At 38.9% G+C, this 23,445-nt stretch overlaps 1 protein-coding gene across 8 annotated transcripts in view; it reads right to left on the reverse strand.

Moving 5' to 3' along the window:
* The window catches only part of LOC100876384 (uncharacterized), a 365,375-nt gene that overhangs the window by 38,828 nt on the left and 303,102 nt on the right, over positions 1-23,445 (reverse strand). The window contains exon 1 of one of the 8 annotated variants that reach the window (XM_076535041.1): positions 10,891-12,216. The exons of the other annotated variants lie outside the window; for them this stretch is intronic. Coding sequence (XP_076391156.1) covers positions 10,891-10,920 — 30 coding nt within the window. The 5' untranslated portion in view covers positions 10,921-12,216. Of the gene's footprint in view, positions 1-10,890; positions 12,217-23,445 lie in introns of those variants that run through there. 8 annotated transcript variants of the gene reach the window in all.

Genomic DNA, 23,445 nt, shown 5'->3' on the forward strand with positions numbered 1-23,445 from the left:
GTGGTGATTCGGTGAGTGGTGATTCTACGCGTGGTGAATCGACGCGTGGTGAATCGACGCGTGGTAATTCGACGCGTAGTGATTCGGCGCGTGGTAATTCGACGCGTGGTAATTCGACGCGTAGTGATTTGACGCGTGGTAATTCGATACGTGGTAATTCGACGCGTAGTAATCCAAAGCGTGGTGATTCGACGCCTGGTAATTCGCCGCGTGGTAATTCCACGCGTGGTGATTCGACGCGTGGTGATTCGACGCGTGGTGATTCGACGCGTGGTGATTCGACGCGTGGTGATTCGACGCGTGGAAATTCGATACGTGGTAATTCGACGCGTGGAAATTCGATATGTGGTAATTCGGCGCGTGGTAATTCCACGCGTGGTAATTCGACGCGTGGTAATTCGATGCGTAGTGATTCGGCGCGCGGTAATTTGATACGTGGTAATTCGACGCGTGGTAATTCCACGCGTGGTGATTCGACGCATGATAATTCGACGCGTGGTAATTCGATGCGTGGAAATTCGATACGTGGTAATTCGGCGCGTGGTAATTCGACACGTGGTAATTCGGTGCGTGGTAATTCGACGCGTGGTAGTTGAACGCGTGGTAGTTCGACGCGTGGTAGTTCGACGCGTGGTAATTCGGTGCGTTGTAATTCGACGCGTGGTAATTCAAAGCGTGGTGATTCGACGCCTGGTAGTCCGACGCGTGGTAATTCTTTCAATTATAATATTTTTCTTTTCACTATAAATAAAAAATATTAAACACTGCTTATCTTGACAGTTTCAAAAATTCATTCAAATCAAATTGATAGGAATTGTAACTTAAATCCAAACTCTACTGTAAGGCATTTAACTACATCTCCATAAGAAGTAAAGAGAGGTATCTTACACGTTTAATCGCATGTAGTCCGCAATCGATACACGAAGAAGATAGAGGAAAGGTGTTAGAGCATTTGTTAATCTATAGATGAATCCTTTGGATACGCCGCTAAGAATTGCCATTGAATCTTGTTAAGAGCGTAAGTTTTTCATGCGTCGCACGTGTCTGGCATGAAACTCACGTGCGGTTATCGATCGACGTGTCTATCTTCTTGCTCATTGTGCAACCAATAGTGTCCCCTTAAAAACGTGTACCTTCTTCTCGTGAACTGCTACTGTATTTGACGATGTTACTTTTCGTCTTTTATCAGATAATGACTTCACAAAATTTATGGGAATATGATAGTAATTCAATAGAACATGTCTTTATAAAACATGTACAATTCCAATTTTATGATCAGTTCAGTTGAACGTCCTTTTTATAATTCATGCACAGTAATTGTCATTGTACGAAGAATTATTACAAACATTTTAAATATTATTTCTTCGTTGAATGACAATTTGTTGACAACCTAAACTTGACTATCAACGACACTATTATTAAATTTCACTCTTTATGAATTATATAAAATTCTTTGGTCTGTTAATACCTTCACGTATAAAATAGAGTACAACTTCTGTACCAAAGATCTCATATTTTTAAATAAGGTACTGCGTCTTTGTCAGGACATAATAAAGAGCTCCGGGAAGAACATAGGTATTCGCATGAATAATATATCGATTTAAATCCTCATCTAAGAAAGTTGGAAAGTCGAAAGTGACCCGGAGAGGGGCCAAACTTGCTGAGAGCTCTGTCTAGGTCGTTTCGTTGACTCGCGACTGGAAAAGAAGGACAAGATGGTATTACGGGGCGACGAGAGGTAACCCCCAAAAAGAAGAATAGCCATGGCGGGGTAGTGAACGTTCGTCGGGATTTAAGGCACCATAAATCCGCTCCGACCATCCCTTAAGCCCGGTACGCAGTGGTCAGTCGGCTTTTACCAGATTGTATTCCGCGATATCTTTCGTTTGGACCCTCTCGACTAAACGTCTTTCACCTGACTCTCTTTAATAGACCTTTTTTTCTTCCCGATTTCAAGCAGCCTTGCTTTTAATTCTCTCGGCACGTAGCTCCGGATTTCCTCGAAAATTCAATTCAGATACAATGGATGCCACAAGTTGGCACCTGCAGTTTTCAGCGAAAGGCGTTTGTATCCCTAATATTTAAAATAAATACATAATCTGTTTTATAAAGCTAAATATTTGTTCAAATACAAATATTTTACCGTAAACTCCACGTGTTTACTTACTTTTGATAGTCACTGTACACCAGAAATCGGGAGATAAAGGTAGGAGTAGATAACATCGGGATGTTTGCTATAGCGTTCGCTCCAGATTAGATAAATTAAATTAGGAAGGGCGGGATCGATGAAAGTTAGTAATGAAAATATCGACGTACCGCTAATCGCATTCTGTGGGATTACTACTTAATGTCTACACCTTGTTAATCAATGATTCGTGATATAAGAGTGAAGGGCAGATTAAGCGATCTAGGAGGGGCTCACTGACGTAACATTCTATTTATGTCTCTAGTTATAAATACAGCAATTTCAAATTATTTTAATAATATATTAGATATAGCAGAGCAGTAGTGACGCAGTAGCATACGAAAACACCAAAATACCTATAATAATAATACCTAAAACTCTCGATCGAGTCTCCAGATCGGAATGTCTCCACGCGTCGAATCACCACGCTTTGGATTACCACGCGTCGAATTACCACGCGCCGAATTACCACGCGTCGAATTACCACGCGTCGAATTACCACGCGCCGAATTACCACGTATCAAATTACCACGCGCCGAATTATCACGCGTCGAATCACCACGCGCGGAATTACCACGCGTCGAATTACCACGCGTTGAATTACCACGCGCCGAATTACCACGTATCAAATTACCACGCGCCGAATTATCACGCGTCGAATCACCACGCGCGGAATTACCACGCGTCGAATCACCACTCTTTGAATTACCACGCGTCGAATTATCACGCGTCGAATCACCACGCGTGGAATTACCACGCGGCGAATTACCACGCGTCGAATCACCACGCTTTGGATTACCACGTGTCGAATTACCACGTATCGAATTACCATGCGCCGAATCACTACGCGTCGAATTACCACGCGTCGAATTACCACGCGCCAAATCACTACGCGTCGAATCACCACGCGTAGAATCACCACTCACCGAATTACCAGGCGTCGAATTACCAAGCATTGAATCACCACGTTCAGAATCACGTCCCACACAACCCATTTCCGTGACCTAGTTGTGAGACACCCTGTATATGTAAAAGATATAAAAACGTACAGTATAACATGCTAAAGTTGTCGGTGAAATAGCATCGGAATGGCAACATATAGCTCAAACTTTCTTGTCGGTTATCGTTTTACGACGCTTCAGCTGTAGCCATTAGTATTCGTTTTTCGGCGACAGGGTTGTCGGTTCAAAGTCCCCGGTGACTCAGTGCGTGCGCGTGCGTTTTATTCGGGGCACGTGCGTGTCGATTCTGCGAGAACACCTCCTCTCGTCCAATCGACATTGCGGCGAGGGGGGCCATCTTTCGAGGGCTAGCTGATCGAGCGACAAATAATTAATGAAGTCCGCGAACGATCGCGTATCGCTTGCGTCCCTCCAGCATCCGGCGAAGAGTGGTCTTAATAATTCAACGAGCGTGCACATCCTCGGCCACGATCGGATTTTCTAGCTCGCGAGTGAGGCTGGAGAAAGTAAAAGCTGGAAAGCCAGGTGAACGTTTCTGGAGCAAAGGGACTGATAGCGGCTTGGTCACGTGCCGAATCGCGATAAATCTTGCACGCTTCGCACCTTCGCCAAGGGGAACGGTGCCCCCCTGGGGATGTAAACGCTCGGCAGTCGCCTTATTACGTGACACTACGTGACAATTAACGGGACTCGATGGAAGGAATTTCAGACACGTGTTATTGTTTCAACTTGGTGTGGATTGAAAATTTTTATGAACATTAATGTAAGAATAATGGAATTTTGGAGTGGAGGTTGGTTATGTGACGGCTATTTATCGGTACTCGGCAGTAGTACGACTAAGATATTGATGTCTAGGCAGCTACATTTGCTGAGTCTTCGGTTATCAAACTTTTAAAGCATTGAATTTGTAAATTATTGTTATTATAAGTTATTAAAATTTGGAGATGTTGAATTTCTGCTAGTTTAAGTTTCTGAAGTAGCGAATTTTTGTAACCCACCTCCTAGTCTACAAACCACCAAAACCACCGAAGGTAGAAATTAAAAAAGTAACGAACGCACAGTAGATATCAAAGGAAGTCACGATAAACAATCGAACGGTGGGCACAACTGTGCAAACAGGATAATTAACACTTCTCAACCTCGATGTTACCGGTGCAACGTGCGAATCATGTGTACTTTTCCATTTCATGGGGCGAATCTTGCGTTGGCTGTTTGCGAACGGATCGATACAGTGACCGTTGTATTTGTGTGAAAATTCGCGTTGCGACAATACATGGAAAATTAGACTGCGTGACCACCGTATTTTTCAAGCTTTATTTTTACAAACCTTGTATACATTTGTACTCATTTTGTAGACATTTACACTGAATTATGTACACGTTGTGCGCTCGTTACGTAAATAAAAATATGTCTGACTTTTTGGTTAATTTAAACGAATACACGATTTTGTTGCAGCTTCTGTTATCCATTTAATATGAAATGTAAAGTTTTTAAAATTCAGTTAAGTTAAAATTTTTAGAGATATATTTTACTTTATGATTAACATCCGTTGTAACATCTTATATTTCTTTTTTTTAGATCACAAATTTTCTTTTGTCAATGACAATTGCAATATTGGATATTGTAAAAATGTTTACATTTGTAAATTTTAGTAAATGTACATATTTATCTGATACAGGAAACACATGTTTTAAATGCAATATAGTAGGTGTATTAAACTACAGTAAATATATACTTAATATTCAATATATGTACATACTAATTTAATTTTAGTACACATATTCGCAACAAACATTCATACCAGCACTGCCAGAAGAATAATTAAATAAAAATGCATAAATGAATAAATGAATACAGACATTTCTGTACTTGATAACTCTGTTAAGTATCAAATAACAAGTTCGTTAAAAATGAAATCATATTATTCTATTTTTGAAACGTTCAACCAGCTACCATGTACCATAATTATCCTTTCTCTTATTAATATTCTATCAAGCATTTTCATCCCATAAACTATTAGCATCCATTAAGGCTTTTTTTGACATCGTTTCACCGTAATAATTTTCAGGCTGTTATCAAAGAAACTAGCCTATTCAGCGTAATTCGTGTAACGAGCGAATGCAAATTCGGTGGTTCCATGTCCGTGTCGAGGAATAATTAAATCCCTGTTCCATTTCACTGGCGTTCCTCTACGATCGACGTTAATTAGCCGGATTTGATAAAGGACCCGTGACTTACGATACCTCTGTAAAAGGTTACATAGTCAGCTCGGGCTATTTTGAAAATGAACGCGAAACTACGTTTCCACGAATTTCTGGACTTTCGTGCTAACATGCGATTCTATTACGTTCGGGTTATCGACGTTAATATTGCCGATACTGAATAACCTTTGGTGGCACTGTGCGACGATTTTTGATGTTGGCAGATTTTTTTTGCTTTCAGATATTCTGATTTTCGATTTGGGAATTTGCAGATTTAGGAATTTACGGTTTTTTGGGGAGGCAAAAATTTGGAGATGTAGAGGTTTGGATATATAGAAATTTGGAGATTTGGGAATTTGGGGGTTTAGGAATTTGGAGATTTAAAAATTTGGATATATAGAAATTTTGAAAATTAGAAATTTGGTGATTTAGAAATTGAGAAATTTGGAAATTTGGAAACTTGGAAACTTGGGAACTTGGAAATTTAGAAATTTGAAAATTTGGAAATTTGGGAATTTGGGAATTTGGGAATTTGGGAACTTGGGAAATTGGAAATTTAGAAATTTGGGAACTTGGGAAATTGGAAATTTAGAAATTTGGGAACTTGGGAAATTGGAAATTTAAAAATTTGAAAATTTGGAAATTTGGAAATTTGGGAATTTGGGAATTTGGGAATTTGGGAACTTGGGAAATTGGAAATTTAGAAATTTGGGAACTTGGGAAATTGGAAATTTAGAAATTTGGGAACTTGGGAAATTGGAAATTTAAAAATTTGAAAATTTGGAAATTTGGAAATTTGGGAATTTGGGAATTTGGGAATTTGGGAACTTGGGAAATTGGAAATTTAAAAATTTTAAAATTTGGAAATTTGGGAACTTGGGAAATTGGAAATTTAGAAATTTGAAAATTTGGGAATTTGGGAACTTGGGAAATTGGAAATTTAGAAATTTAGGAACTTGGGAAATTGGAAATTTAAAAATTTGAGAATTTGGAAATTTGGGAACTTGGGAAATTGGAAATTTATAAATTTGGGAACTTGGGAAATTGGAAATTTGGAAATTTGGAAATTTGGGAAATTGGAAATTTAGAAATTTGGGAACTTGGGAACTTGGGAAATTGGAAATTTAGAAATTTAGAAATTGAGAAATTTGGAAATTTGAAAATTTAGGACTGCAATCCCAGAAAAAGTAAAAATTATAGCTCTTCAAATTTAGAAATTGTTAAAATTTCAAATATTCGACTTTCTACCCTTTCAAACCATCAATCTTTCGACCTCACCCTATATTGCAATTTTTAAGAACCCTACTATCCATCATGGCAATATAACGAGAGCCCACAATCACTTAGATCTTGCATTATAATCAGTTTCTATTATAAATTAATCGCAGTGATTTTTCCATATAAACATGTTGCATCGTGTAGCATAAAATCCGGGAAATGCAAACGACATACCAAAATTGTTAGGAATGTGCCACGAATGGCAGCGAGTTTGCATTCCTGAGATTTTTAGGTGGAAAATTTGAAGACTGAAGGTTGTGTGCCAAAGAATGTGAAACGACTCGATCAACAGCTGCCGGAGAAATTCTTGGGATTGTATAGACGTTTATTGGTTTACGTGAAAAGGTTCTTGTATTATCCAAACAACTTGCGAATACTCCCTATAAAATAACTCTCTACAAATAATACACCTGTCGCTATGAAAGTAGGTATTAAAGACACTTTGCATTTCATATAGGTATATTAAACACGATTTTATATCTCTTTGCATAAAACCTTTGTAAATTTTGATATATTTATTTGTCTGAAATCTTTGTGAAATTTGATGTATTTATTTGGACAAACTCATCATAAAATTTGATGTATTTATTTCTCTAAAATCTTTGCGGAATCTTATGTATTTATTTGGACAAATTTCTCATAAAATTTTATATATTTACTTCTACAAAATTTTTGTAAATTTGTATAAAGTCACTGCAACTCTAAAATTACGTGCTCTGTAATTACAGATTTTACAAAAATGTATAAAATGTAAGATTTAAAAGAAACACATAACAAATAGATTACTCTGATAAGAAGAGACAAAGCGCAATACATAAAAAAACGAATAAAAACGTATAATGACACAAAGTGTATCGTTCAATTAAATCATACAATTACTCAAAAATGAAATTCCGCTGCGGGATTCGCTAAAAAACAGCATAACAGATAAAACCTTGATTATGTGGTGACTCTGATTAGAGGTGCCTCTAGCTGTTGCAGATGATCAACCGCGAACGATAGGCAACGGTGTCTTTTTCAACGGTCGTTTCTTTGGCTTCCATTCATCGCGGCAATCACGATCGAAAAAAAGAGAAAGACAAGAAACAAGGGAACGCGTGAATACGAATCGTCGAGGCGCGTACAAGCTGAATCGGTAGAAACCGTGCGATTCAGATCATCAAAGTAAACTCGCTGGCTTTTACGAACGCGAGCCGTATGAATGCTTCATTCATCCGCACGGAAAACCGTCGGTGAATGGGTGTCTCTCATGGACGTAGATATCTACGTGCGATACCTGCGGGAGAGCTTAAATGGCCCGTGAGTTTCCTCGTTATCTTTTTTCTTCCTTTCTCGTCCGTTTCATATTTTTATCGTTTCTCGTCGAATTTATCTACATCGTTCTACCTCCGCATCGGAAACGCCGAATCACTTTTTAGCACGTAACATTCTGAGGGATTTCTTTATTGACTTTTTATTCTTAGTCGATCGCAGGAATTTTTGACTCAAATATTTAGATCGAAATCTACGTGGTTGCGGTATAGTGCCACGCGTTATATTGCCATGTGAAGATTGCCACGTATTTGGGAGACTATTTACTTTGCTGCGAGTTAGATAACCACGTGTTTAGATCACCACGTGCCATAATACTAAGCGATGTATTACCATGCGTTAAGTTGTCACGCGTTATATCGCCACAAGTCGAATTTCCACGCGTTATATTGCCACAAGTCGAATTACCACGCGTTATATTGCCACAAGTCGAATTACCACGCGTTAGATCTCCACGCGTTGAATTACCACGCGTTATATTGCCACGAGTTGAATTACCACGCGTTAGATCTCCACGCGTTGAATTACCACGCGTTATATCGCCACAAGTCGAATTTCCACGCGTTAGATCTCCACGCGTTGAATTACCACGCGTTATATTGCCACGCGTTATATCGCCACAAGTCGAATTTCCACGCGTTAGATCTCCACGCGTTAGATCTCCATGCGTTGAATTACCACGCGTTATATCACCACAAGTCGAATTTCCACGCGTTAGATCTCCACGCGTTGAATTACCACGCGTTAGATCTCCACGCGTTGAATTACCACGCGTTAGATCTCCACGCGTGAATTACCACGCGTTATATCACCACAAGTCGAATTTCTACGCGTTAGATCTCCACGCGTTGAATTACCACATGTTAGATCTCCACGCATTGAATTACCACGCGTTAGATCTCCACGCGTTGAATTGCCATACGTTAGATCTCCATGCGTTGAACTACCACGCGTTATATTGCCACGCGTTACATTGCCACTTGGCAAATAACTTCACATCGAATCACCACGCGTTGTATTGCGTCGCGTTATATTGTCGAGCGTCGAATTACTACGCGTTAGATCTCCACGCGTCGAATTACCATGCGTTACATCACCACGTGGTGAATTACTACACGTTGAATCACCACGCATTATATTGCCTCGCGTTATATCGCCACGCGTTATATTGCCACATGTCCAATCACCACATGTTGGATCACTACAGCGTTAGATTACCTTGCTCCAAATCGCCAAACGTAAAATCAAGCGTCGAATCATTATATGTTATATCGCCACGCGTTATATTACCGCTCGTTATATTGCCACGCATTGAATCACCACGTATTGAATCACTACTATATTAGATCATCTCGCTCCCTTAAATCGCCACATGTTGAAACCCCATGCATTACAAAAAGCTGCACGTGGTAACGAGACAACGAAACTGTTATGTAGCTAGAACTTTTATCGCGATTATCGGTTTATGACGCGAGACAAATATTCAAACAAGTTCGCAATGGATAGACTTTTTACGACGAAATCCTCTGTAATGTCCAGAACAAATCATCGTGACTCATTACCCGTGTATTATACCAAAGGTATACTGCATATAGAACGCAGGAACTTCGTAAATGTAATCCCTTTTGTTCTCGCGTAAATGATAAAACGAGCTTTTTTCGCTTACGAGTGCGCTCTCCATTTTATCCTCAAACGTTATATTTTAAAGCAACGAGAAGATCGTAAATGATAACGCTCTTTGTTTCTTCCATTCGTGGCTAACTACATGCCATTTATTTCTACTCTGTATACACCCTCTGATGCAGGAAATTGAAACTGTTTTTTCGTTTGCGTTTCGTGATAAGGTTTAATATTTTATTCTTGGGATAATGCTGTGTCAACGTCTACTTGCATTCGGGTTTAGTGTAAGATTAGTATTATAGGAATTTTTATTATCCTGTCATTGATTAAGATTCAATTATAATCGATGGATACTTTTAAATTGAGAAGTGATTAATTGGTAATGCCTTGCTAACGATAATGATTACATTGGATAATTGAACTTTTTAATTGAAAATCACATTGTCAACGTAACTTCGTAATGTTTTAATATAAATTCATAATTATGTAACATCTGTTCTATTTTAACTTCAAAGCCTGCGATAATATTGCGAGGTTTAACCCTTTGTTATCCACGTTGTACAACAGTTGTGAATTATCTTTCTTTCTACCTGAGATCAACCCTTCGGTCATTTACCCCATTTTAATCGTCCAGCTAGACCTTTTACACTTCATGGGAAATTCCAACCCTTTCCGCTTCACTGTCTTCCAATCTGTACCGATATCGAAGAGAAAAAGAATGCTGTTCTCTTACTAAAAATACATCACACGAGTAAACGTGAAATTTGTATATTTCACTCGAGAAAAATGTGTTCGGTTGTGTTTAAAAAATAGTAGAAAATAAGGCAGCATTTTCGACATATCATCTTTTATTACAGGAAAATCAAGGATGCTTTATAAATACAGAAGGTGAGGTACCGTTCCACGTGTTGGAAGTAGTTCAGAAAGTTTCGTGGAAACAAGTTCGATCTCAGAGTCGACTGTATCTTCAGCCAGAAACCTCACAACTTGCTCTTAAATTTTTATGGGATAGACTTTAATGTCAACGTAATATTAGTAAGCAAGTTCTGCACGAATGTCTTGTAAAATTAGTCCAAGATACGACCGTCGTACGAAATAAGTAATCGAAATAAGATGACATACATGATGCCAAAACCTTTACAGAGGAGATGGGGTTAAAATTTCTTCTCAAAAAGCGACACAATATTGGTCACTCTGGCCCTCTCCTTCCTTTCGTTATTCGAAACAAAAGGCCAGGAAATAAGAAGAGAATGCGCGTGACGCGTGACGGTTGAAAACGAAAGGCGGAAGGCAGAGACACACGCGTCACCCCCTAGGAACCTCGACAACTCACCCTGCTCTGCTTAGTGAGGTTGGCGCCCATCAGCCGGCGATTCTTCGTGGCGTCGAGGACGCTCCGACGGGGGGTGCCCTCTCCGCCGGGGCATTCCCGTTCCGAGGGTGCAGAGGGATTGACCCCTCCTGCCGTTCCCCAACGGTGCACTCGTGCGGCCACCCTGCCTATCGGGCCCTCCACCAGTCCCCTTAGAAGTCGTAACGTTCCACCCCTGCACGAAAGTCCACCGACACCACCACTGGTGCAGCTGCCGCTGCTACTAGCACCACCGTTATTTTTCCGGTTACCCTCGATACCGTTAGTTCCACTGCCACCGATACCACCACTTCCACCACCGTCGACGACACCACTCTCACCCTCCACCTCCTTCTTTTCCAGCCTCGCCACCTTCTCCGCCACCCTCGCTCCTTCCTTTCCTGTCACCTTCGAGGATCGCGATGACACCCCTGAACCCTCTTCTCCGCTGCCACCCTTCCTCGTCTCGCGATATTGCCGCAGCTGTTTCGAAATCGTTGCAGCTGCAACGCAACTGGATGCTCGGCTTCGTCGATCTCGCTACCCCGGAGATTAACTCTACCCCGAAGCAGAAAATACAGTCTCGCTACGATCAGATCTCGGGAGAGTACGTTCGAGAGAGTCGATACGCGAGAATCGCAGCCACGTGGAACAAGTTGAGCAACGACCGATCCTTTGGAAGACTCGTGGTAGCTCGGATCGAGGTTGATCGAGGTCGCTCTTAGGAAATACATACAAAAAATATATCACGATCTCGAGGTAGAGGATTTCGAGCTTGATACGAACACTACGTTCTAAGGCAACTACGCGAGCTAGAGATAGGATTCGAGGGTAGAAAGAGCCGGTGTATCATCAGCTGGTCTCGTTCATCTTTCCGCTGGCTCGCGTCGCTCAAACGCACACGCTGCTCGCCTGTCAACTTCCATTACACGGCTCGCCGGTTCGCATGTCCCGAGGGACGATCCCCGTCATTCGAATTCGCGTTGATCGAACATCGATACTCCTGGCCGCTGCGGATGACAGCGAGGAGGATCTCCAATTATTACTTAGGCCGCCATTAATCGGATCTGTTCACTTTTTCATTAAACGTCGCGAGGTTTCGTCGAATACGATCCGAAATTTCGAACATGTCATCCTCTTGGACTTTTTGTTCTCGGTTATTTAAAAATCGAACACGGCGAGGTGGCGCAGGAAAATTCAGAACGAAAGTCACGCGTGAAGAGGAACGTTTATCGGCGTGTGGAAGCGGCTCGAAAAAGCGAGCTGACGTCCGCGGAGCGCGCTGCTTGCCGACCGACTGACTGCCTATCGCCGATTAACGTGGCCTCCCTTCGTCCTGCTGTGTGTTCTGACTCACTCCAACCCTCGGGGAGGATTTTCAACGCTGCGCCTGCGTCGCTGGAATACGCTTCGTGTAAACGCAGCGGCGGCGCGTGTGAAACCGGAGTGACGATTGTCCGCGTATTTATGCGCTTGAAAAATGACACACGGTCATCGGCTATCGTAGAACTGTAAACAGATGTCCGATTTTTTGTTATAGTGTCTAAGTTAATTGCTCTTACTGCCCACCATTTTGTTCCTGAAGTATTAATAAAATATCGATACAGTCATTTTCGATGAACTTTAAACTTCGTGATGTTTTATGGTATTTTTATACCATTAAATCTTTCAATGTTTTTAGAAGAAATTTTTTAAGATGGCTGGTATAAAGTTTATAAAATTTAGGAATCAACGTGTCTGGAATTAAAATGTCTGTATTTTTTTGCTACATCATTATTTCAGTAAACGAGTGATTTAATATAGGTACATGAGTAGAAAATTTATATCGGTGTAACATGACTTATGCAACATTTTGTTTCTTCAACAATGATCATTGGAAAATTATGGAATTGTAAAAAGTACATCGACGCGTGGAATAAATGTGATAAAAAATAAATAAGATTTTTATACGAAAATAAAAATATTAAAAGAAACAAATGTAACTGAAAACCATCGAAAATTTTTGCAAATCATCATTGAATTAAATATGTGTTATAACAGGCAACATATGTTACTCGTCTACAATTTAATTTTCGAAGTGTCATGCGAAGTTTCACAATAATAGCAAAAACGGAAAATTCCGTGATGGAAATCGGGAAGCACGTCGCAGCCGTCGATTTGTAAACGTCACCAAACCTCAATATCTCTGACCCCGTGGGCTTATATTAAAAGCCTCGGACAGCGAAAAATTCGCGTGATAAATATAAAACACGGCTCGTAACCACGAGTACTGGTTTTGGTTATCTAAAATTTTCACAACGTCACGGCTTTCGAATATTCCGTCAACGGAACGTGATCTCCTGTGCCTTTCATGGATCGAGCCGTAATAAATCACAGGAACATCTCGTGCAAGATCAGCCGAATTTTCTAAAATAAGGGTGATTTTCGAAGGGTGGACGGACGTTAACGGGACCCTCGATCGGTTTTAAAAAGCCATAAACCGGATTAACCGCGAAGGATATTGCGGGTCAATCGAAGTTATGAATTTATTAGGAGGGAGTAAACGAGATTAGCGGGCCTTAATTACCACTATTCCGCCAGAACGTGATCGTCTTAGTGCGTCGTTTATGCAATTACCGCTATTCGCTGTGAGTAAGGAGCCTTATCTGGGAAAATATTAGCGATTGATCAAGATTCGATGCACAGGACTGATTTTATTTGCAACCTTGCTCATACATTTATTTTCGTCGTTTTTTATAAAAAAAAGTGAAGGTCGCATGAAGAAATGTCGCTTGCGTATATTGGGGATCTTTGTATAACTTAACGAGTTAAGATTATAATTCATAAATAGAAAGAAAAGAAAAATTGTACAGTGTAGATTGTCAGGCTTTTAATGTACAAAATGATGTATCATAGTATCATTGAAAGTCCTCAAAAGTCTCTTTCATTTACTTCTTCTTTGAACAATTCATCTAACTGAATTTGCAGCGCCAGTCGACGCGTGGTAATTCGACGCGTGGTAATTCGACGCGTAGTGATTCGGCGCGTGGTAATTCGATACGTGGTAATTCGACGCGTGGTAATTCGCCGCGTGGTAATTCCACGCGTGGTGATTCGACGCGTGGTAATTCGACGCGTGGAAATTCGATACGTGGTAATTCGACGCGTGGAAATTCGGCGCGTGGTAATTCCACGCGTGGTAATTCGACGCATGATAATTCGACGCGTGGAAATTCGATACGTGGTAATTCGACGCGTGGAAATTCGATATGTGGTAATTCGGCGCGTGGTAATTCCACGCGTGGTGATTCGACGCATGACAATTCGACGCGTGGAAATTCGATACGTGGTAATTCGACGCGTGGAAATTCGATACGTGGTAATTCGGCGCGTGGTAATTCCACGCGTGGTAATTCGACGCATGATAATTTGACGCGTGGTAATTCGACGCGTGGTAATTCGCCGCGTGGAAATTCGATATGTGGTAATTCGGCGCGTGGTAATTCCACGCGTGGTGATTCGACGCATGATAATTCGACGCGTGGAAATTCGATACGTGGTAATTCGACGCGTGGAAATTCGATATGTGGTAATTCGGCGCGTGGTAATTCCACGCGTGGTGATTCGACGCATGATAATTCGACGCGTGGTAATTCGACGCGTCAACATGGCGGTTGACGTGTTCGCCACATAACCTACAATGCTACCGACACTTGTCTCAGACTTAATTATTGCTGTAAGACAAATAAGAAAGTTGAAATGTTAACTGTTCAAATTACAATACTGAAGGGATAAGCCAAGTTAATAAAGTTTGGAGGTAAAGAATTGAAACACCCAGTATTTCCCAACGAAACTAAAATGTCGATCGATACGTCTGTTTTCCATTCCGCAAAGTATATTAACAGGTTGCCAATATCGCGATAGAAGGATCCACGAAGGGCGACATTGCGAGGCAAACAATTTAATATGCGCAGCCTCCTTTCGTCGAAAGTCCTTGCTAAGGACCCTTCCTTCCCTTGGCATACCTTATCTGTCTTCTGGCAGTCACAAAGCCTAGATCTCTCCGTTTATTGGAAAGCTCTGCTGTCGCGCGATCCCGGCACAGGATGAAAGACGCTTTGCCCGTCTCTTCGGTTCGCGTATCATCGATACAGGAGTCTCGAGGCCAAACCGTCTTCCCTGAATGTTGATGCTTCTCAGGACAACTTGGGAGAGACTGGAATTTGTCTGTTATTCCTGTTTTGTCGGGACTGACTTTACTTCTCAAGAGAAACAATTAGACGGAATAGCAGTCGATGGGATGTGGATGAATATCATCCGAGTGAGCTATTTACTTTAACTTGTTTTGCGGTTCAAGAATGTTATTGCTACGCAAACTAATCTCATCGGGTATAACGAAAACTATTTCATTAGTATTTGATGGGCTGAGTGATAATTCACAGATGAATTTAAATATAAACTATTATGGGCTGTTTCGAAATTTTCGGTCTCATACTTCTAATTAAACAAATTCTAAAATTTTCGATTACTTAATTTTTACGTTATCAAATTTTTAGGTTTTCATGAACTTACCAAATTTTCAAAGTTTTATGCTTTGAAATGCTTGGGTATTCGAATACTTAAATTTACAAATTTACAAATTTTCAAATTTCCAAAATTACAAATTTTTTAAAGTCAAGTTTCCAAGTACTAATATTTGGAAGTCGACAATGCCTCCAAAAAATGGGGTGAAACAAATTCCTGCACCTCCCAGGAAACCAGCTTTATGGTTATTAAAATGTAACATATGAGCCGCGATTTTTAACCCGTGACACGTTCATTCTCGAGCAGTGTATCGCACTTTTTTCTCATCGACTATGCTGCTGCTTTTGAGACCGCGCCACCCTTGTTCCAAGGAGCGAATTTTTCGCCTCCCTTGTTCCTCCTCTTTTTCGAGCACGTCCGAGAGCGAAGTTATAAAAGACAGAACACTCGGTGATATTCACTGCTCCCAATCAGTCGTGTTTCATACGTTTCTTGAAAATTACGAGTTGAAATGTTGCGAAGTGCAAAATTCATCAAAATTAACAAACACAGTATTATTAATTATTTATATTGTATACATACTTGAATTTTAACTGACATTGACAAATATGTAAAAATTGTTTTCATCTTGGTTAGACATAAATTTATTATTGTAGACTTTATAGTACCACAGTGTTAGTGACATACTGGATCAAATCAGAAGTTTGTTACAAATCAGAAGAGTTTATTTTGTCACGTTGAACATACTAGATAGAGTATAATTAATTTTTCTGTCGACTTAAATGGACCCTTATTCACAGAATAAGTGTAGTAACGTATTCTACATGAATGTACAGTAAGTTGACTATCAAATTCCTCATCGATGAAACCCAGGTGAACGTAATTCATTCCGAACGTCCTAAACCCATGTAGAAGTTAAGAGAAAGGAAAAAGAAGGAAGGTTCGGTGATTCACGATGGGTCGCAGAAAAGCAAGGAACGTGAGCAGCAGTCGGGTAACGTGTTAAGTCACAGACTCGTTTCCACGCATAACAATGCAACGTAGAAAGGCAGCGAGAACAATGACGTATGCGCATCATAATGCAACGTTGTGTACGTCTTCATGGCAATTAGCATGCATCCAACGGAGCTTAGGCCAAGCAGGGGTTGTCCGAATAATCCCGCGTGATCTACGCACGTTTCCGATACCCATATGCACTGTGCTTATGCCAGTGCTTGCCGCAAACCCCACGTACACAAGTAGCCCTGCGTTACAGACGAAGGGAGAAAAGAGGGTGCGACGAAGATGGCTAACCCCGCCAGCCCTTTGAATAATTTCCCTTTTTTCCTCGCCGATAGCCGGTTTATTTGTTCCCCGGTATCGATCAACCATATTGCTATAACCACCGTTTAATACCGGATTCTGACTGAGGGATTTATCGTGTCAGAAATGCATGGGTCAATCGGACCCTGGTGACTTTTCTTTTAAAATTATTGAAATACGTAACACAAGTTTTTGAGGATTTTTGTATTTTTCATGGTGAAAGCTTGGCCAAATCTTCGAATTTCAAGGTCAAAGTTATACGTAGGTATAAAGTTATGATTTTTTAAATTTTTAGATATATTTAATAGGGTTGGAGATATTTTGTAAATTGGGAAATTGGTGAGTTTATAAAATTTCAGATTTGTAAATGTTCGAATTTTCAAATTTACAAACTTCCAAATCTGTAATAATCACCAACCTGATGTAACAAGATGTAAGTAACAAATTTGCTCGAGGACTAGATTGATGTATACATATACCGGTACGTAATCCCTAATACGCTATGATTTATACCAAGAGTAAGAGGCTTGTTTAAGCGTCGGAATTACCCTATTAACAGGGTTGTCGGTGATCGATACTAACTCATACCTTGTTCGCACACATGATCGATAGATTTGCGTTTGATTAGAAACTTGATCGATATGTTAATTGTTACTTAACCGATACACCATACTGTACTTGGTTTCTTACATAATCAAGTCAAATATTTTTTAAATTATCATATACAAGTTAAATTTGCTGAACTATGAGATCACAAATATTATAGCTATTTGAATAATTTTTAAGAATCTTCAGCAATGTGTTTTGTTTAAAATGATTTTCAAAAGTAACATAATTAAGGGGTGGTTGAGTTGAGGGACATTTTGCATTTTCTAAAATATAAGAAAATTTTATAAAAACCTTCGCTTTACATAAAATAATTTATGTTAATTTAAAAAAAAAAAATAACCAAAGGTAAATGACAATATTGTAATTATTAGTAATTTCTTTTTTGTTCAGATCAAATAAACATACACTGACCTCCACAGTGGAAACAGTTCGTGATCAAACACACTATGAAGATTATAAGAACAGACACACTATACTAAAGATTATAAAAAATAAAAGTAATAGTTAAACAATAATGTAGGGTACCTAATGTTTTTCAAGAATAACCTTTCTTTTTTATAAAAAAAAAATCCATAAAACTTGATCATCGATCGACAAAGTACATCTTTCAGGACTACCCGAGAGATGGTTCAACCAATAAATCGCCTTTAATGATACGGGTTATACCTCGAAATTTAAACTAAAACCCCGAGATCGCCAGTGGACCGTTCGACCCCACGTTATTCCGGCTATCTCGAAGCCGCACCCCCGTATTCGCGGAACAACCATCGTCGCCCTACGCTTTATACGCCCAAAAGGTTTTTATCGGGAAGGGTGCACTACGGGGCCCCTTTAATTAATGGCCAGACACACACGGGATCAGCAACGACAGAGGAAACGGGGATGCGCCCGTTTCGTTTCAACAGACCGACGAATCATTTCGAGGAGCATCACCGTTTTTCTGAGGGTTGTACCGCAGGATAAAAAGGGTGTCGCTACTGACCCAGCAAGGGTGTCCTCGTTTGGGAAATTTCATATAATTTCTTGGAGACTTACGTGACAAGTATTTTATGACGGGATGAAGAGGGGACAAAATCCCTTTATTTTGTATATTTGTAATTTCTTTTTGGACTAGGTCTTTTAATTTTTGAGTTAGCAAATTAATTTCTTAATTTTTAAATTACCAAATGACTAAATTTATTAATTTCCAAATTACCAAATGACAAAGCTTCTTGGTTTTCGAATTACCAAATGACAAAATTTCTTAATGTCCAAATTACCAAATGGCTAAATTCTTTCATTTCCAAATTAGCAAATGACTAAATTTCTTAATTTCCAAATTACCAAATGACTTAATTTCTCAACTTCTGAATTACCAAATGACAAAATTTTTTAATTCCCAAATTACCAAATGACAAAGTTTCTTAATTTCCAAATTACCAAATGGCTAAATTCTTTAATTTCCAAATTAGCAAATGACTAAATTTCTTAATTTCCAAATTACCAAATGACAACATTTCTCAACTTCTGAATTACCAAGTGATAAAATTTTTTAATTCCCAAATTACCAAATGACAAAGTTTCTTAATTTCCAAATTAGCAAATGGCTAAATTCTTTAATTTCCAAATTAGCAAATAACTAAATTTCTTAATTTTCAAATTACCAAATGACTAAATTTCTCAACTTTTGAATTACCAAGTGACAAAATTTTTTAATTCCCAAATTACCAAATGACAAAGTTCCTTAATTTCCAAATTAATAAATGGCTAAATTCTTTAATTTCCAAATTACCGAATGACTAAATTCCTTAATTTCCAAATTAGCAAATGACAAAATTTCTTAATTTCCAAATTACCAAAAATCAAAATTTCTATCTCCCACATGACCAAATTTCCAGATCCCAAATTTGTCAACCACCCATATTCATAAATTTCATAGAATTAATTTGACAATGGTTTTGTACTCTATCATTTTTCCAAATATCTCCAAAAAACAGAACAATCGTTTTTGTATACACCTGCTGCGGAAACATTTCCCCGAACCTGTATTCCGCAAACAGGGGCGTGTTCGTTGGGTCAGTAACGTTGATGCTTTTACTCTTTGTTCGAACCCTAAACAGGGGCTGGATGATGCTTCTCGAATAATTGGTAGGGCAGTAATGACAATCATTTAGGCTTTCCACGTGGTTATTCGTTTCCGGCCATGCGTGCGACGCCTGAAGGGAATCTCAAAGAATACACTAAAAGACCCGTTCCGTTTAATCTACATTTCGTGTCGTGTAATTTACAATAAATATTAATGGAGCAGCACGAAGATAATTCTCCTTTATATCTCAATTTAATTAACACGATGTGTCCTTCAAGATTTATCGGATACTTTTAATCAGTCTTTGTTGCTATGATCTTCATCCTCTCTTCTGATGAAATTGAAACAGGAAGATCCCTTTGCTACTTTTACTAATTATGAACCCACTTTGACTTTTATTCAAATACCATTCAGATTTAATAATAATCTTACCTTTCACATTTTATCTCGAAGTTCAACCTACGTATTTTACCTTGCCATTTGATTAACTTTAATTAAACCCTTGCTGTCTTAACGATCTTCTCGCTTTTAAAGCGTGTAATGATATTTCGTATGATGTTCTCATTCGACTTTGCTTCATATTTTGATAGTTCTTGCAGTATATTCTTTTCGCACATTTCTTTGGTAAATATATTTATTTCCAGTATGACTTAGATCATTGCTGAGATGTGTCAACTGAGAGGATGAACATAACAAAATTACACTTTTATGAATGTTATTTTGATAACATTTTAGATAACAAACTCTAATATAATAATAAACTAATACATATAGTAATGCACAAAAATGATAAGAATTAACGAGGTTACCGAGTAACATCAAAGAGTATGTACAAGAGTATGTACATATGTATCAAAGAATATATGTATACATCAAAGAGTATGTACAAGAGTACATATATATCAAAGAGTATATCAAAGAGTATAACAAAGAGTAAATCAAACCGACGTAATCTAAACAAAAATTCCTAGTCAAACAAAAGACAATAAACGTCAAAATGCACGTTTGAACAGCCCCATTTATAACTCCGCAGAAATCCTCGAAGCAACCCAAACAGTCAATCAAAAGGTTGACTGCGCTCGGCAAATACAGTCGCGAAACGAACTCGCGAGAATCATATATGTATCCCGTTGAAAGTTTGGCCAGTCACGGAGTTGGAGCATGTCCTCGAACAACAATGTAAACGAACAAGATAGCGGTTGTTCGTCGAGCGGGAAGTTGTTTTATTGCGTTCCGTTGATCGCCGTTCCTTCGCCGCGTTTACAAGTCACCAACTGTCGTTTTCATACTTTCTCGCCAACAGTAAATACGATACACTGGAAAGCTCTTGAAGCGTTATCTCTATGCGCTTCGTTTCTTGTTCGTATTCAACGGGGCTCAGGTTGGCCGCGTAAAAGCTCTCGAAAACCCTGCACAAGGAATATCAAATCAAGATTTCAATTCGTTTTCCGTCTTCGACTTTTCGCGGACGCCATCTCGTAAAAGCTTTACGCGAAGTCATTTTTGTGCAGAGTAAACCGCGGTTTTCTCTTTCAACCCCTTTCTGCTGTGTGGGCTGTCGTGAATTAATTTTGGAAGTGTTTGAAAGCTGGTGGATATCTGGGTGTGTTTGGTCAGAGTTAGGCTTTTTGTGATCCTTGTTATTTTTTGAGTAAACCAAGCGAATTTATTGGGTAAGCTTAGGGATGGATTGTTAGGGAGAATTTGAAATTTCTAGTGTTGGAGTTTTTGGACATTTGGGATTTTTAGTTTGTTGGATTTGTTATTTAGCAAGTTTGGGAGGTTTGAATTTTGCGAACCTTGTGAATCTTGTACATTTTGTGAAATTGATGAATTTTTACAGGTCTATAAATCTTGTGAATATTGAGAATTTTTTGATCTTGTGGATCTTGAGTATCTTGTGACTCATGTGAATCTTGTGACTCTTGTGCATCATGTGAATCGTATGTATCTTGTGTATCATGTGAGTCTTGTGACTCTTATGCATCATGTGAATCTTATGACTCTTGTGTATCATGTGAATCTTATGACTCTTGTGTATCATATGAATCATATAAGGCTTGTGACCCTTATGTATCACGTCAATCATATGAGTCATATAAACCTTGCCCATCTTGTACACCTCACACATATGACAAATTTTATCAGCAACATTAAAATTGCTATTTTTCGACTATCGCTAACTGAACATTCTTCAACCATGTATTTCGAATGATTAAACTTTGGGAGTTTAAAACTTCCAGCTATGATAAAGTGTCACATCCAAAAAAACAAGCAAACTACAAAGGTGAGAAGAGGGTTCATAGACAGGTTCTTTTAGATTTTCCTCGTATCGTTTGCTCGTCGAGCAATTTACGTTCGTTGCACCGCCGCCAGTCACAACGATTTATCGTTGTCTGGCTTGTTTCCCCGAACGGTATCGGCACGAATTGAAATACTAGGAATACTTCGACCGTTCAATTTTTTTTCCCGTCGTGCTCGCACATCCAGAACGAAGAGCGAATGGAGGAACGCGCGAGCAACGTTGAATTTCGTCGCGGAATTTCCATTTTGACTTTCAACTCCCCCGGAAACCAGGGTAGGAGTCTATTAAAAAAAAATCCCGACGAATGCGTAAAAAAGTTATCGCCGTTATCGTCGCGATACCGAACAGTCGGCCCTTTCAAACTCGCAACGTACCGTTCAACGTCTCCCCGTTGTTCGATCGTAAATATCCTTTCTACGCGCTGTTTTATCAATTTTCGAAACTGTCTATTCTACAATTTAGATTGTCGGGCATTTCCAGTTCCGAACGAATGAACTTGTTTAACATAAAATTCTATCTGACTTCGCCAGAGATTCGGCAATATTTTCTGTCAATATGTCACTTCTTAAAATGCATCTACTTTATGAAACTGTTACAGTTGTTGAATCTTGTATAAATTCATGAAACTGTTACAGTTGTTGAAACTTGTACAAATGTATGAAACTCATCAACAATTGTTACAAATTTGTAATTGAAAAAGTTAAAAATTGAAAATATAAAATTAAAAATATTTGGTTAAGATTAATTAAAAATTGATTCGGTTGATAGGGTCGAAATTATTTGTACAATACTGGGATTCACTGGAATAAAACGTATACGCGAATTATTCAGCTACATCATAATACAGATATCAAACAATGCGATCTACAGTTAATAACGGCGATTCGCGTTATCTGGTTCATTTAAAATGGCAGTAATATGCACCGAACGGGCCACGGATTTTCGCGTGTTAACTCCATTAGCGCGATAATATCGTTCTCTGATATCCGCGATATTAACTATTTACGCACTTGTAATTCCTAATGCCCATTTGCGACATCCAATTTATTCGTGATAATGTTGAATATTAAATTTTATCGCATTCGTTGCGTCGCGTCTGTCACTTCTGCATTAAAAATTTAACTTGGTCAAAAATATAGTGACATATGTACACATATGTATAATCATTTGTAGATATGTTTATACTATAATAAAATAAAAGCATTCATACTATAATAAAATAAAAGTAATCATACTATAATAAAATAAAAATAATCATACTATAATGAAATAAAAGTATTCATACTATAATAAAATAAAAGTATTCATACTATAATAAAATAAAAGTATTCATACCATAATAAAATAAAAGTATTCATACTACAATAAAATAAAAATATTCATACTATCATAAAAGTTATCATTCGCTAAACCGCAACACTGATCAAACTACCAAGGAAATTAATTCAAGTCAATGGAAATACTTCTGAAACATTCAGAGTTGTCGTGATACTTTTGTCACGAACCCAGACAAACATAAATCGCCGTTTAGTTGTACAACGACGTTCATTGTTCCAAACGACGAGCATACTGTTCGGATTCGGTGCAACACGCAGAAACGACGCGGGTCAAAGTGCAAAGTTATGTACCGATCAGCTGTGCCATCGTAAACCACAACGCGGACTGTTTCATCCCCTAATGTGGCTCAGTCATTAGTCATTACTTAGGTTCTGTACCGACGATTAGAATGGGTTAGTGGGGTACGATTTACTGT

Source organism: Megachile rotundata, chromosome 1, assembly GCF_050947335.1.
Source record: "Megachile rotundata isolate GNS110a chromosome 1, iyMegRotu1, whole genome shotgun sequence".
In the NCBI taxonomy this organism is placed as follows: domain Eukaryota; kingdom Metazoa; phylum Arthropoda; class Insecta; order Hymenoptera; family Megachilidae; genus Megachile; species Megachile rotundata.